At 40.8% G+C, this 15,505-nt stretch overlaps 2 protein-coding genes across 2 annotated transcripts in view; both read right to left on the reverse strand.

The window, feature by feature from the left end:
• Positions 1-4,331, reverse strand: part of rab31 (RAB31, member RAS oncogene family) — a 14,405-nt gene extending 10,074 nt beyond the window's left edge. The window contains exons 1-3 of the mRNA XM_050032956.1: positions 4,133-4,331; positions 2,975-3,054; positions 1,996-2,077 (exon numbers count right to left, since the gene is read on the reverse strand). Of these exons, the coding sequence (XP_049888913.1) occupies positions 1,996-2,077; positions 2,975-3,054; positions 4,133-4,168 (198 nt within the window). The 5' untranslated portion in view covers positions 4,169-4,331. The remainder of the gene's footprint in view (positions 1-1,995; positions 2,078-2,974; positions 3,055-4,132) is intronic.
• A 1,089-nt stretch (positions 4,332-5,420) lies between these two features.
• On the reverse strand, positions 5,421-14,710 carry ralbp1 (ralA binding protein 1). Its single transcript, XM_050032968.1, has 10 exons — positions 14,628-14,710; positions 12,533-12,835; positions 11,039-11,470; positions 10,560-10,909; positions 9,831-9,992; positions 8,371-8,502; positions 8,058-8,168; positions 7,776-7,897; positions 7,558-7,678; positions 5,421-7,318 (listed from the first exon to the last, which is right to left on the reverse strand). The coding sequence occupies exons 2-10, from the start codon at positions 12,780-12,782 to the stop codon at positions 7,019-7,021; spliced, it is 1,980 nt and encodes a 659-aa protein (XP_049888925.1). The 5' UTR covers positions 12,783-12,835; positions 14,628-14,710; the 3' UTR covers positions 5,421-7,018.
• Positions 14,711-15,505: the final 795 nt, after the last annotated feature.

Raw genomic sequence — 15,505 nt, forward strand, 5'->3', positions numbered from 1 at the left:
TTATTTTATTCTGCTTTATGTTTATATTGTACCGCGTTATAATAAACTTTATTCCAGACTCAAGTCCATATAAGATACATACAAAAACACAGACAATGTGTGATTTTGTTGTTGTTTGTTTTTTTATTTTATTTTTGCCAGTGCCATACAGCAACAATGCTTGGGGATGTGGTCTTTTACAAATTTGAAAATACTGTAAGAATATCACTTTTATAGAATTGGCTTCTTTATTTTATAATATATGATTAATGTCTACATCAACAGATGTTAATCATAGAATCGTAACAAATCGTATTGTTCCTACACTGTATAGAATCGTATCGAATCGTTCTGTATTAAAAATATATCGTTTTTGAATCGTATCGTAACCCGTGTATCTAGATACATATCGAATCGTCTATCACAGAGAGATTCCCAACCCTAATATATATATATATATATATATATATATAGCTAAAACCACGGCTGGTTTTCTACCCGGAAATTTGTAAACAACAGGGCGATTCCCTCTATACAGATGAGTCATGGCCTTGTAAAAGATTATGTTTGTTTCTTTTAGTTGGCGAGAATGTGTCGCCGCAAACGCGACAAACATCCACTAACTTTGACAGCGTTTTCTGCGAGCGCGGCTGAGCCATTTTGTACCGCTACACGTGTTTCTAGTGGGACCATGTTTACAAGCACAAGAGTTCAGCGAGCCACCGAAGGACCGCCCTGCAAATTTACTATTGGTTCTGCAACGTAGAGAGTTTTTTTAAACTCTGAAATTGTATCCGCCCATCTAAACACAAAATCAGGGAGAAAGTCATCAGTCTTTAGTTAAGCAAAGCGTCTAAAGACTGACTTGTGAGTCTACACTAAAATATGTTCCTGAAAACATTTGAGGCAAGAAATAGACAATGCAGTAACAGAATCTTGATTCGTATTGGATCAGTGTTGCATAGTTACTGACGGTCTGACCGCAGTTCACAAAGTGATTGACATGATTGACAGCTATGTTAGAGATTCCTTGGCTCTAATTGGTTGTTGTTGGTGTGCCACAGTTGATTCTAGCAAATACTATTAGAGGCTCTGGGAAGACGAGAGGGGACATTAATATTTTCAGACTCTGTCACATGTACTTCTTTCAGAATATAATGACAGTTTCAGCAAATATGACAGAAAGTTATTTTCATAACTGTAGCTTTAAGGCCTTAACAAACATGTTGAAAGCATTTCCATCTCCAAGACACATCCAAATCTTTATTGTAATGTTCCAAAAACTGGGTTGTTTACATGTACTTTTCTCCTCTTTTCTTTCACAGCACATCACTACCAGTGACTGCAATCAGTACAAATGTGTATCACATCATCCTTGTGCTTGTGGCAATACAAACAATAAGGCCCACTCATCAAAACACAGCTCTAAAGCACCACTAGTGGTAAGAAATGTCACTGTGTCTTTATAGTGCATGCAACTAGTGGTCATGATAACAACATTGTAGTCATTTAAGTGCGGTGACATGATTTCCTCAAATAAACACCTTTAAACTTTGTTCTTAGTGCTTTGTTCAGATTTTTAACTGTATGTATGCTGTTTATCAAACAGATCACACAGATAGTTTCAAGTGATAAGTTTAATATTAGTCCCACAAATAAAGACAACTTTAAACCCTGGTAACAGAAGTTCCAAGATATCATTTTCACACAAAAGCAGGAAATACGTGCACTAGTTTTTCCATGCTGTAAGCATGTCTGGGCAAGCTTTAACTACCCTCACCACCCCCGTCCAAATAATGAATCACTGTGATGATACCACTGCCTTGTGACCTTTGAACCCCATGTGAATCATCTTATCTCATGCCTAATAATAACTCTATGTCATGAGGACTGCTAACAGTGAAATTACTGTGTCACTGCTAGCTTCCTGTATAATGTGACGGGAAATTAACTTAACTTACAGTCATGTGTAATAATAATAAGTAAAGCAGTCATTTATGACGTGATTGCACTCACCCTTTCCTGTCCGGCTGTATCCCAGATCAGAAATTTGTGTAGTTCATTTCCAGATGGCACTGTTTTGGTTAGGAATGATGCTCTGTGGGGGATAAAGAGCATTTCACAATAATGCTTCAGAGCATGTTCCTTAAAATGCAACGGAAGCAAATCAGTCAAGTCATCAGTGGAAACAAAGAACACACAGAATAAAGATGGTCGACACTGAACCCACTTTGCCTGAGAGCACTAATGTAGTGTTGCGTCAGAGGCGTACAGACCAACCATCAGATAAGACAGAGCCAACACAAAAACAAACATTTGTTTCGATATGGCTAAAGTGATATATTTTTTTTAAATCCACTTTTTAAACCTTTTTATCTCAGCCTAATGTTGCCTTCTGCATGTCCCAATTCCAGATCTCACCAGTCTCATGACTTCTAAACTGTACATTATTTCCTTAGTGTGTTTAAGCTTGGCATTTGTCTGGCTTACTTTATATTCTTTTGTCTGCTATTTGTGACCTGACCCACCTTTCAAAGAATATGCATTAACCATCACTTTGTTAGGGACCGGGGCATATTCTATTTTGTCTTACGTAAAATGAGGTAGCCAGTTTCTCTTATGTCTGACTTAACATTGTCCCCTCCGTAAATTTAACCATTTAGCTTAAAAAAAACGTTCTTGATACTGAGGTATTTTTCAGCGTCCTATGATTAGTTATACTGGTGCAAATATATGAACTGACTTAACCTTTATGTGATAGATATGACTTAAAAGTTTTATTTTTTGTATAAATGTCACGTGACATCTCACCTGGTCACACTAAACAAGGGTGTTGTCAATTCAGACTTTGGTCTTAGTTTGATATCAGTTTTGGGACTATAAAGATGGCTGAAGCTTATAAACACATAACACCTGGTGTCTCTATTGTTTGATTGAGTTGTTTCCTGTTGTAACACTGTCTTTTGTGATATGTAGGCTACTGCGGTGCTCTTACCCTATTGTGGGACTTATGTTGTGGTCAAAATGGTCCTGAACGAATCGGCAAACTATGCTGGATTTTCCAACTCCAGTGTCCTGAAAACACAGGGTGACAGCATCAATAACAGCACATCGGTCAGAGCACTCCTGACACACACACACACACACACACACACACACACACACACACACACACGCACACACATTTGTCACTGTGCTACTAACATGTCACAGCCTTGCAGTGTCACTATTTGTCACCCAATTGATTGGGCAACTGTTTGGTCACATGCCCACTCCATCAGATAGTTTACTGTCAGTGCACAGATTCTACAACTAGCTCTGACTGTAAAGTCAATATTATTTGTGTAAAACAACACAATGCATCTCCCAGTTCCCTAACACATTAACATGAAAACTTAGAGACATATGGGCCTTTTTGGCTGCATTTTATCTATGCTTCATGGAGTTTTTGTTGATGCAGGCACGATGACAGCTCTTATTTTAGCTTCACACAGCTGCAGTATGAAGAAAACCTGCTACATATAAGCACAGGGGTAACAAAAGATTGGTAAGGGCTGTCTGAGGAATGTTTGCTGAGCATGTCAGTTTCTGTGGCAGACTGCACAGGCCTGGTAAACCTCCATGTAGCTTCAATTCATTAATAAACTACCACTTTGCAGACTAAACATATGTGGACATCCCCGACGGCGTGTATGAAGAGGGACTGCTGTTTTGCTAACGCAGCAGGAAATCCTAACTAACGCCTTACTTGTAGCGGTTTGTCTTATGATGACGTAATCGGTGATAAACTGTCACATCCGTCAAAAATTAAGACAGAAACACGCAAAAAACGACAGATAATCGATGTAAATATAAAAAAAACAGACGTACACGATGAGAAAACAAATGTAATATGGCTGCTGCGCCCACCGGCCGTTCAGTTATTGGTTTTTAGGCAACCAGCTCAACATTTTCAAGTTTCTGACGAAGAGCAACACGATAAAGTAAAGACCGTTATAAACCAACCCAAGTATTAATGTCAGTTATTGAAGCTAACGTCTGTTACTGTGTTGTTACCGTCAAAATGTTGTCCATTAGTTAACGTTAGACTCGCAGCAGGAATACAGAAGGAATTTTCCCCCAAAGTGGATCAACAAAAACATCTGACACTTACCCCTAAAAGGCAAACTTTGAGCTCCCTTATGGCCATGGTGAGTTGTGGAAGTTTTTTTAAATCATTATTTGTCAGTGTTCACTCAGTGTCTTTGTCTCGTCATGCTTAAAAACTCAGATTTTTTTTTTCCTCTTCTTGGGTAAAAAGAGAAACCCAGCCCCTGAGACAGACAGACTGACCAGCTATCCTACCGTCGAGTCAATTTTAAGGAGTGATACGTTGAACTTCCGGTGGGGATTTTCAAAATAAGACATGCACAGTCCAGTATTCTCCATATTGTAGATTTCCTTCCGACACGAAGGGGAAAAAAATCAATAGTAAATATAATTATAATCATAAATAAAGACAAAGTGTCATAAATATTACTACCACTTCTAGTATTACAGTGTACCGCAGTTTGGTTTGTCCAAGTGGTGTTTCCGTACCCCAGCAGAGGTTATGCTCGACTGCTGTTGGTAGGTACAGTTAATTTGAAACACTTGTGGGCCAGTGCCGTAGAATATAACAAGAAAGTTATCAAAAGTTGTTCATTTACAAAATGTAGACACAAGTCATTCCTTAAATGTATATGTCCTGTGGGCTTCACGGTTTTACACCACACTTGTGTAAGTTGCATAATAATGACAATAAAGTGTCATAAAAAACAAACATTCCAGTGAAATAACAATAGGCAAAACATATTTGATTAGAGGGGGACTTTAAAGGAATAATCATAACTATAATCTTTATGGACAGAGACGTGTTTCAGTGGGGAAGTTCTGAAACAAGGAAATATGGATGTACACACCCATAAATAATTTAGTTTCCACTTGGGTATCATAATTTCATAATAAATAAACTCCAGACCAAGGTTACCCTGCCTGCTGAACATATACCAGAGATATTATCTCTGATATAACTGTCAAAATGTCCAAAAATGTAAAGTACGTTTTATTTTGAAACCATTTTTTGCTCATTTCCTGTCTCTTTCTGCCTGTTTCTTTCTACTTGTTAGAGCTCCGTTCCAAATCGGAAACCAGTAAAAGCAGTGACAAAAACTCGGGTGGTTCCACTATCTCTTTAGATACCAAAGCCTTGATTCTGGATCCAAACACAACAATGACATGCTTCACTTCCTCAAAATGGATGCAGAGGTTTTATCTGGATCCTCATTAGGCTGGGAGAGGGAAAAGTATTCCGAGAATGTGTAATGGAAAATAGGAATCACTGAATATGGACTGCATGTCCAGCAGACATAGTTGAGTAAAAAGGTCAACATCAGGCTTTGTGTCAGAGAAAGAGACAGAGATACGAATAAATTATTCAGATCGACACTTTATTCTTCACAGCATTATTTTGTCTGCAACGATAAGCTACAAAAAGCTTAGAACAATATGAAAATAACCTCATGAGAAGCTTCTGAGCCCAATCTAGCATTTATCTGTTTCAGTCACAGGATTAATAACACGTTGAATCATAAATCCAGATGAGATTGCTTTGATTTGCCCGTGACCAAAGCAGGGGCAGTCACACTAGCATCCTCCGTACAGGTCATTAATAATAAAAAAAAAGAACGTGATAAAACATAAGAGCTGAAAATACAGTATGTTTGCAATTTTACAATGATATACACAAACGGTAAGTAAGTCAGGCCGTGCCTTTGCTTTAAATATCACTGAAGGTATGACAGTACTTTGCAATAGTCATGAATCAGTTGTGAAATGAAATGATTGACTTGTAACTTTGTTTTTTTTACTCACTTCCAACTGATGCCATGAACAACTCCACACATCATGAGTTAAAAAACACAATCAAATACACAACAGAACTTAATAAGCCTCCTGCGTGTCTCTGCGTTTAGCGACAATAATCATCACTACAGATTAGCTGTTCCATCGCAAAACTGGACAATTGTCATTTTCCACATTTCCTTGTTTGTGCAAGAGAGGCAGAGACGACAGAGACGATGATTGCACTACAGAGCAGAGAGTGTAACAACGCTGCCTCCAGCTGTTTGTCTACATTTTTCCAGTGATGAATATGCTTTTGTTGCGTATTTGTTTGCCGTTCGTGTTTCCGTCCACTGGTCAGTTGCAAAGTACAACGCCATTGTGTTTATGTGCATCTGCTGTTCAAAAGAAAGCATCTACAATATATTTATATTCATATATTACTAAAAAGCTGTAACTTAAAATCAATGTATTTCTCAAATATTCATCCGTATTCTTCAGAATACTACTTAAATATATAACATATAGATAGACCAATCATAAATTCTTCATTATTCAAAGAGCTTTTGTATTAGTGGTTCTCTGGGGAAACGTGTCCAGTCTGGCATCTTCGGTTATGGCACAGTGGTCTCTATCCTAACATGTCCAATTTGCATTTAGGTGAGGGACATAGTGAGATACAGGGACTGAGATTATGTCTAGTATATGTTCATTTCTTGAGACCTTACCAGCAAAAAATAATCTCTGTCATACACTGGCAAGGCGCCTGACTTTTTTTTTTTTTTTAACTCTCTTCCATCCCACTACCTGCTTTATGATCCCTTCATTTCTCCTTTCCCCCCTTCTTCCTTCATACAGGCTTGGCACTGTGGATTTGATAATATGGTCCACCTGGTCTCTCACAGTAATAGCCAGTTGTCCGCTACTATGTTTTTAGCATTTTGTGTTTTGCATGGAAAAATAGGAAACAAGGTGATTTCTGCTACAGAGTCAAAGACAAAGACAGTATGACAGATTTTTCCATGGCTGCCGCTCGGTGGACACAATTACCTCATGAACTCATGGATCCAGCAACGTTTAATCTCCAGTGGATAACAAGTGACACTACAGGACAACTGACCAGCGGTAGAGACGTACAGCAGCACAGGGCCACCAAACACGTCGCTGAGATGACATCTCACATGTTGGTGTCCCTCCTGTCTTTGTTTGGTGAGGGCTTCGAAGGATCCTTAGCTGCCTTGCCGTTGGCCGAGGCGGCGGCGTCCACACCGACGACCACCGCGGCAACGGAGCGCTTGGTTTGCTCCTCAGTGCGGGGCTCTGGGCTCGGCTGTGTGGGCGGGGCCTGCTCGGCCGGCGGCTGGACGGTCAGTTCCTGCTGCAGTTTGTGGCTCTGCAGGAGGCGGAGCTGGACGCGGAGCTCCAAGATGGCTTCCTGCTCCTCGTGGATGGCCTGGTTCAGGTGGGTGTTTTTGTTCTACGGGGCAGTGACACACAGACAGTGCTTAAGAAACCAACTGATTAATCTCTGGCAACAATCAGAGAGAAAATATCTACTCTATATTGCTTGTGTCCATGCTCAAAAAACATCCTCTGAGAAAAAAACTATTCAATCAATATTCGAAAATGTACTTTCGGACTTTCAGAACTCCACAAACGTCACTTAAACCTTCAGCTCAAAAACGGACAGCCAGTGTGTGCTGCACGTTCTCTCACCTCCAGTTCCTCGTTTTGCTTCTGCAGGTCTTCCAGAATCATCTGCAGCTCTTCCTCATCTTCACTCTCACTTTCACTGTCCGATGAATATTCCTCTGTCTCACTGCGGCCCTGCTGTCGACTGAGGAGCACAATGCTGGGTTATGGTTGAGTACAGGTAATGATATTTCTATATCATATTACAACATATTTACTAACAAATTTTCGTCTTCTCTTACCTCTGTATGTCTGCGATCTCAGCTCGCAGCCTCTCGATTTCCTCCTTCTCAGTAGCAATCTGTCTACGAAGCACCTGCTCGAGAGAGATCAGCTCCTCCTGCTCTGTCAGGATCTCATTTTCCTGATTATCGAGAGGACGTGGGGAGAAACACAAAATTATTCCATCTGAGGTTGGCATACATGGAGCTATGTAAGAGTAAAACAGTTTTAGGTTTTCAGATAGGGCCTGTGAATTGGGTTGCTCTGAGCACATCCTTTATAAATGTGTCTGAATGTCTCACCTGTGCTAAGAGGAGGTTGATGACTTCCTCTTCATTCTCAGTCATTTCTTCTTTTGACACATCTTCCTTTGAGAGGCTTGCTATCTCCTGGGCTATCTTACTCTCACACTCCTGAAAAGCAGAAGGAGGAAAGATACATGAATAATGCCCAGTGAACACTGTAATGTTAATCTTTGTTTAGAGGTATATCAGACATCGCTGATTCACGTGTATGGTCATCATTTTAGAGGCAGTAGTTTGTGGTGTTGCTGCACTGGATGTTCTTGCCCTTATTACAAAAAAAAAGCAGACATAGTATCCAGAAACAACTTGCCTGACGTTTGGCCTCCCTCAGTTTGCGTTTCAGAGCAGTCAGGATCCTCTGAACCTCCCAGAGTCGCTCCTCTTTAGATAAGTCCTTCACCCCCGCCTGAAGGTCCCTGTGCAGGCAGTTCAGCAGGAACTCCTGAAACACAGACGCATTTTTATTTAGTTGACACTCCACAATGACTTCAAATGGGTGTGATAGTTTAACAAGTTTTAGTTCTGCAATTACAGCCAACAGTGGCAAACTTAACTTGTGATCTTCGAATGATGATTATTAAAAACAAAAGAAACAAACAAACAAGAAACATTTCACCAGGAAGACATTTAGGAGCCACGTAAGGTTATTTCTTTACACTGACTTTCACAAAGATGCTAACGTGATGTTGAACGTGTCTGCACCAGCCTAAGTTTCTCCAGTGTTTGTTTATTTTGCAACGAGATGCATGCACTGGCATATAAATTAAATGGCATGAACTTCAAGTACATGGTGACAAAACACCAAGTCCTGGCACACTGAGTAACAGAGGCAAAGATAAAGATGTGCACTGCTGACAAAGACAATGTAATATAAACAGAAGCAGCTTACTCTGCTAAATTCCTGCTGCGTTACTGTGCATCTACTGTGTAACACTTTAATCCCTATTTAAAGAGACAATTTATCATCTGCCTACTTAAAAACAAGATATGTAAATATTTGAGTGAGCTTAGGAAGAGCAGTATACACAATTAAGTAATTTGATTGAGAATTCTTCAGCAAGAAATGGATCAGGGCTGCAGCTAGCAAGTGTTTTATGTTATCTGTCAATCTGTAAAAAGTTTTAGGATAACTGAAGTGAAATAAAATGTTCATTATAAGTTCTCTGAGCACAAAGTGATGTTTTCAAATAGCTTGTTAAACAGTCTAAATACAAAGACATTCAATTTAAAATTGTATGAAAAGAGAAAAGCAGGAATCCTCATATTTTAGAGGCCGCGAATGGCAAATATTGACTTAAAAAATTAAACAAAATTTAAGATGTTGCTATTTAAAGGAATAACTTAAAGATAAATGCAAGAAAGGTATGAGTAAGAATACATTTAAATATTAGCTGAAGAATATATTGCACAAGCTAGCTCAGTACAAACACTGGAAACAGGGTAAACTGTCTGTTTCTAACAGTAGTCTGGCTCTGCCCAAAGGTAAAAAAAAAAAAAGTTGTACTACCAGCACCTCTACACCTCGCTAATTAACATGTTATCTGGTTTATATAATCCATTTAAATACCAAAAACAGCTTGTCGGAGTGCTAGACTATTTCCTATCTTGTCATGAGCTCCAGCTTCAAATTGAACAGACAGACATGAGAGTGGTGTCTCTCTCGGAATGAGCATTTTTTCCTCCCTCCATGTCAAACTATTTCTTGATCAATTCTGTCAATAAATGAATCGACTACAATAAACATATTGGCTGCAGCAGGACTGAACCCACCTGTCGTCGGATCTCCTCCTTGATGCTCTCTTGGGTCTCAGGCAGTGCCGGCATCGTTGCCATGTTGGACCAGCGGAGTGGCCGCACCACTGGCTTCAACACTACGTCTCCAAACAGCTCCCTCACATGTGTGAAGAACATGTAAAGGACACGATTCCCGATCTGAAAACAAGATAAACAAATCAGTAAACCCAAAGCACACAGCTTCAGAGCTCTGCACCAGCTGCATCTGGTCTTGTGGTGTGTGTGAGATATGTATTTGTATTATGTGTGTTAGACTGTAATATATAACCCAGTTGTCTCTGTGCCTCGTTCTCCATAACACAAATTCCCGCATATTTACTTAGCCTGATTAAACGGACCCTGGTCTCCACTCATTAATTGAGAGAAGTGTTTATTTAACAGTGTTGTGGCTCCTGCTGCTGTTGGTTCAGAATAAGTGGAGCAGCCACAGAGACGTGCCCTACGGGAATAAATTAGTTTCACTAAACTAGGCCAGGGTTTTAGAGACGAACTGACTGTTTGATCCAATAAAAAACCCACTTGGTTTGTTGCTAAGGGGAGGTTTCTTATCTTTGAGGTACACTTGAGCCTGAGCCCATTTTTGTATTTGATGTTTAATTCGCCTGCTCTCTGCAACATTTTGACATTTTCCCCCCTTTTCCTTCCTTCGTTATCTTTTTCCATTAATCTCCATTTACTCAGCTTGATCTGTGCTTCCTCTCTGACCTGTATGGTTGGGTTGAGGACGATGGAGATGTTCTGAATATTCATCTTGGTGTCCGCCTCCCTGGCAATGACATGGTCCATGTGCGTGATGAGCCAGGAGAGGAGAAGTCGACTTTCTGGCGACACCTCGGCCAGCAGCCTCTGGAACTCCGTCATCTTCTCGGCCTCAACCTGCCGACCACAGGCGTCCTCGAAGCGCTGGGCCAGCTCCCGGCCCAACAGATTATCTGGCAGCTCGCGCAGGTACTGCTTCAGTAGGCTGGCAACCGTGTGGGGGTCATACTCCTCCAGGCAGGGGCACTCCTCACGGTCATATGCTGCTTTCAATTCATCCACCTTGGACTTCATACCTGAGAGAAAGGGAATTTGATGTGAGTATCAATCAGACATACAAATACTAAGATACTAGTTATACCTTTTTCTGCAATAAGACTTTTTTCACAAGGCAAAAAATCAACTTCCTCTGAAAGTTTCTATACCTGACACCCGGTAGATGCCTTCACATTTCATGCCATAACTTTCAATGTAGTCCACACACTCTCTGAAGATGGCTGGCAGCTGGATACCATCATACAGAGCTGTCCTCTTGACAGCTTCAGTCAGAGGTGCTCCAAAGATGGGCCTAAATGTGGGGATCTCCACTGGGACTGGCTCTGCCTCTGTTGTTGGTTTCTTCTTCTTCTTCTTCTCCTTCCATTGTTTCACCACATCTGCAGCTGTCAGGTCTTTAGATTTCTTATCCTTGGCCTTGTCCTCCTTGGGGCCCTTCTCCTTCACCTTGAAGTCCTTCTCCTTCTTCTTGGAGAAGCTGGGCTTCTTGAACACATGGATTCCCTTGGAGCGCTTCATCTTAGACGGGCTCTCTGCTTCGTCTGCTGAACTGTCCTCCTGGAAGGCAGCGTAACCCTCCGCTGCGAAAGTAAAGAAAGAGTAGGAAGAGGCAAATATAGGGTTAGATCTGAGGGGCGAAACACCTCTGTTTTGTTATCCTCCGCCTTCTACGACAGCACTATGATAGCAGTGAGATAGAAACAGGAAGAGAGATGTGTGAGAGAGAGAGAAGATAGCAAAGGAGGGGGAGAATGGGGACTTAGAAAAGAGGTCAGCCACAGATTTAGCATAGCTCCCACAGCACCTTACGCCTCTCCTCTCTAGAACAGGCTCAGTTAAAATATTTCTCCTCAGAGCAAACAGCTGCACAAGAGTGTCAAAGACCGTTAGTGGCCTCTTTGTCTCCTCTAATTGTCACTACTCTGGGTTTCCTGTATCACACCGCTGCCTGAGACACACCTTCTCTGGGTGTGCTCTGAACTGTCCATCTCTTCCTCTCTCCCACCATACCCTGGTGTAGGAGCTAAATACAGACATGGAAAAATCCTGATACAAAGTGGACAATGAATCTGAAAACCACTCAGTGAAAAACATTATCACTAAAGGAACATTTCTCACCGCTACAGCCAACAGGATGGAAAAGTGGGACGCTCTCTCTCTTCACTCAACAGCTACGACTATAGAGACCTTCAGCAACATTACAGTGGTAGTGAGTCCTCAAGTGCTCCACAGCTGAAGCTTAGTGGCCGGAAGTAGATGATCTGTATGTACACGGCAGCTCCCAGGTGTTAAAGGATAATTTTTCAAACTACTGTACATTCATTAGTTTTCTGTAACCTCTTATCCTCTTAAAGTTTGTGGGGGGCTGGAGCCTATCCCGGCTGACAATGAGTAAGAGGCGTGGTACACCCTGGACAGGTCAACAGACTATCACAGGGCTGACACAGACAACCATTCACGTTCACATTCACACCTACAGGCAATTTAGTCACCAGTAAACTTAACCTGCATGTCTTTGGACTGTGGGAGTACCCAGAGAAAACCCACACTAACACATGCAAATTCCCCAGCTGGCTGTTTTCACAGCTATCTCCAAAGTCAATTATAAACCATCAAGCTCAAATAACAATATTATATCTTACTCCTTTTCTCCTTCTTCTTGAACTTGTTCTTCTTCTTGCTGTGCTCTTTGTCATCGTCTGAGACGTACGCATCAGGTGCCTCGTGGTGATGGCCATCGTGAGGCGGAGACGGTTCACCCGTGCGATACAAGCCAGGGAACTTGGTGGGACTGATTTCCTCAGAGCTTGGGGTGCGGGCCACGCCCCCTGGGTGCTCAGCCCTGCGCTGCTCCGCAGGGCTGCTACTAGGGGGCAGGAAGCACTCAGTCATGGCTGCTCTGGCCTTATCACTCCTCTGACTGGCACATCACCTCTCCATCACACCTGCAGCAGGCAGAAATACAAGATGATAACACAGATGATCTCAAGCATCATCCAGTTTGCACACAGATTAATTAATAGCTCCTTCTGCTTGTTATCCATCTCTTATTTGTGTAACAGACATGGGCCAGGTCTCTGAGTTTTTCATTTGATTTATTTCTGTATTTATTTTTGTATTGACTTGTAGTAATACAGATCATATTTGAAATAAAAATTATATAAAGAGCTGAACTTGAACAATATTGATGAAATAAAGCACTAAAGGATTTTAAAACTCAAGTACCTCATTCCATTTAGTGATTTTAAACTCTCAGCTATTACCACCTATTTGAAGTGTTTGCGACAGCTTTCATTGGAGCTTGGAACCATATGTTAACTACAATAACAAGAAAGTCTAAACAAAATCCACTCATGTCTCAGCAGTGCCCCACCAAATGAAAATCTATATTAATAATTTTGCCTTAAAAAAAAGTAATTTCTACACATCATTTATAAACTATGTTAGACCAAGTGGACAACACAGCTGTATCACAATTTAAACATCTTTTTTAAAGCTCCTTTCTGCTGTGATATATATATATATATATATATATATATATATATATATAAAGTTATGTTCCAACGAGACAAACATTTAAAATCTGTAAAAGATGAATTGATCTGTAAACCAAAAATTTTGTACTCAGAAAGTTAGAAGCACCACAAAACAAACTGTAGCCTTTTCCCCGCTTCTCCGTCTTCTTTCTTTCTCTCCTGAATGTTTTAATTATGACTGTATGAAGAGAACAACTGCAACAGTGACATCCTCCCACCAGATGGGGCTCTGCCATATGAACAATCACATCTTGCTCATCCTTCTTGTAAGATGCAAATTCTGACAAAATCACAACTACAGCCCTTTCTATTGTATAAAGAAACAGTGATTTATCTGACAGTCCTGAAGGCTGTAGATTAGGAAATATGTTTTCATCGGAGTGTTTAGACAATCATTTGAAACGACAGTATGACTGTCTGCTTGTTTGTGTTAAATTGAGCATAAAAGGGAACTCCTCAGCCGTCAGTTTGTAACCTACATACATGTTTTAGGAAGTAGATCGCTTTACGTAATCATTGCAGAGGTGCTGTGTGTTGAAAAGCTTCCGTATACCTACTAAAAACTGAAATATGTTTCTAAATCTGACAGCAGGTCGATGATCTCCTGTTACATGTTGACTCTGCAAACAACTTAAATTTAAGTCAAGTGGTTAGTATGGTGCATCAAAGAAGACGCTGCATTATAAAGAAGAGATATGTGGTAGATTATGTAACACAACAGCCATACATTCACTTACACTGTCCTAACTGAACCCTGTACACACACTAAATAATACAGCCTGTCTGTCTTTCTGACATCTTAATCTTCCTTCGCTGTGGGCAGATTATCCTCACTATTTTCTTGCCCTTTCCTGTTTCCAGATAGAAGCTACTCATATAAAACCAGTTACATATCGTCACCTTACTGTTAAAATACTCATTTTAGTTTCTGTACAAACGAATTTAAGCGTATTTACATAGATAACAATCAGAAAGTAGAAGCTCTCCTCTGAATGGAGGGGCCCATATGCTAACGTTAGTTCAGCTAGCAGCCAACCTGCTAAGCTAGCTGATTAGCTAGCCTGTCCGTCACGATTAAAGCCGCTGTTTTGTCAACACAAACCCAACGTGAGATAAATAGTTAGCTACGTGTGCTTAACTCTGTTTTATAACAGCTGTACTGTCACTGAATACGAAAAACACAAAAGACAAGAAACTTTACCAAGAACTATCCCGTTCGGTCAATTTCAGTGTGGAGCTTCCGGTTGTCTGTATACTAAATAAACCAATCTGCGCCCGCGCAGTAGCCCAAGTGCACGATGGGACATGTAGTTCCAAAGCGAATCATTCTAAAGGTTTTATCTTGACCGCAAATGTATAGTCTATGACAGTTTCTTGGCTGTGAGAATGATCTGGAATTAATGAAGAATGTTTAGGTTATGGTCTCATTTTTATTTTGACCACAAGCCTGCTGTTATATAAGCCCCATGTGCAGGATAAGAAACTGTCAAACAATGTTTTGAAAAGCAACTATCATCTAAATTTGGTGAAACCACTTGCTATTCTGGATCATGTGTACTTTCCCAAACGCTGCGGTTGCACTCAGAAGACTGGTGGTCATCCTAACATATGCAACACATTTGTCCTCTGATCTTTGTTGGCACCATCTGCTCCAAACCCACAGCTGCAGTGGCGAAATGAGGTCGTGATTCAATATCATAAAAAAAAGACAAACAAGGTCTCATTGTGCGTCCAGTACATTAGTCTGTGCAAACTGCTGTCGCATGCCAATTGGGAACAGAATCAGTGATAGGGCACCCTGCTGCCTTTTGAAAATGCACTGGCATTACAAAGAGCATTTGTGTGTGGCGGTGAGAGATTGGCATCGGTAAACGTTCCCTTTCCCCTCCGCTTGCATGAGATGGTCACTGAGCACTGGAACACCTGTGGACCAGAATGGTATAATAACAACTTTGTTTCCCCAGGAAATGATGCGTTTCCTGACTCAGGCAACACTAGGCTAAGATTAGAGCAGGAGACATGCAATTGGGAGGAAAAACATTTACTATTCCACTCGTGCTGTGCACATTTTAACACATC

This window comes from Epinephelus moara, chromosome 21 (genome assembly GCF_006386435.1).
Source record: "Epinephelus moara isolate mb chromosome 21, YSFRI_EMoa_1.0, whole genome shotgun sequence".
Classification (NCBI taxonomy): domain Eukaryota; kingdom Metazoa; phylum Chordata; class Actinopteri; order Perciformes; family Serranidae; genus Epinephelus; species Epinephelus moara.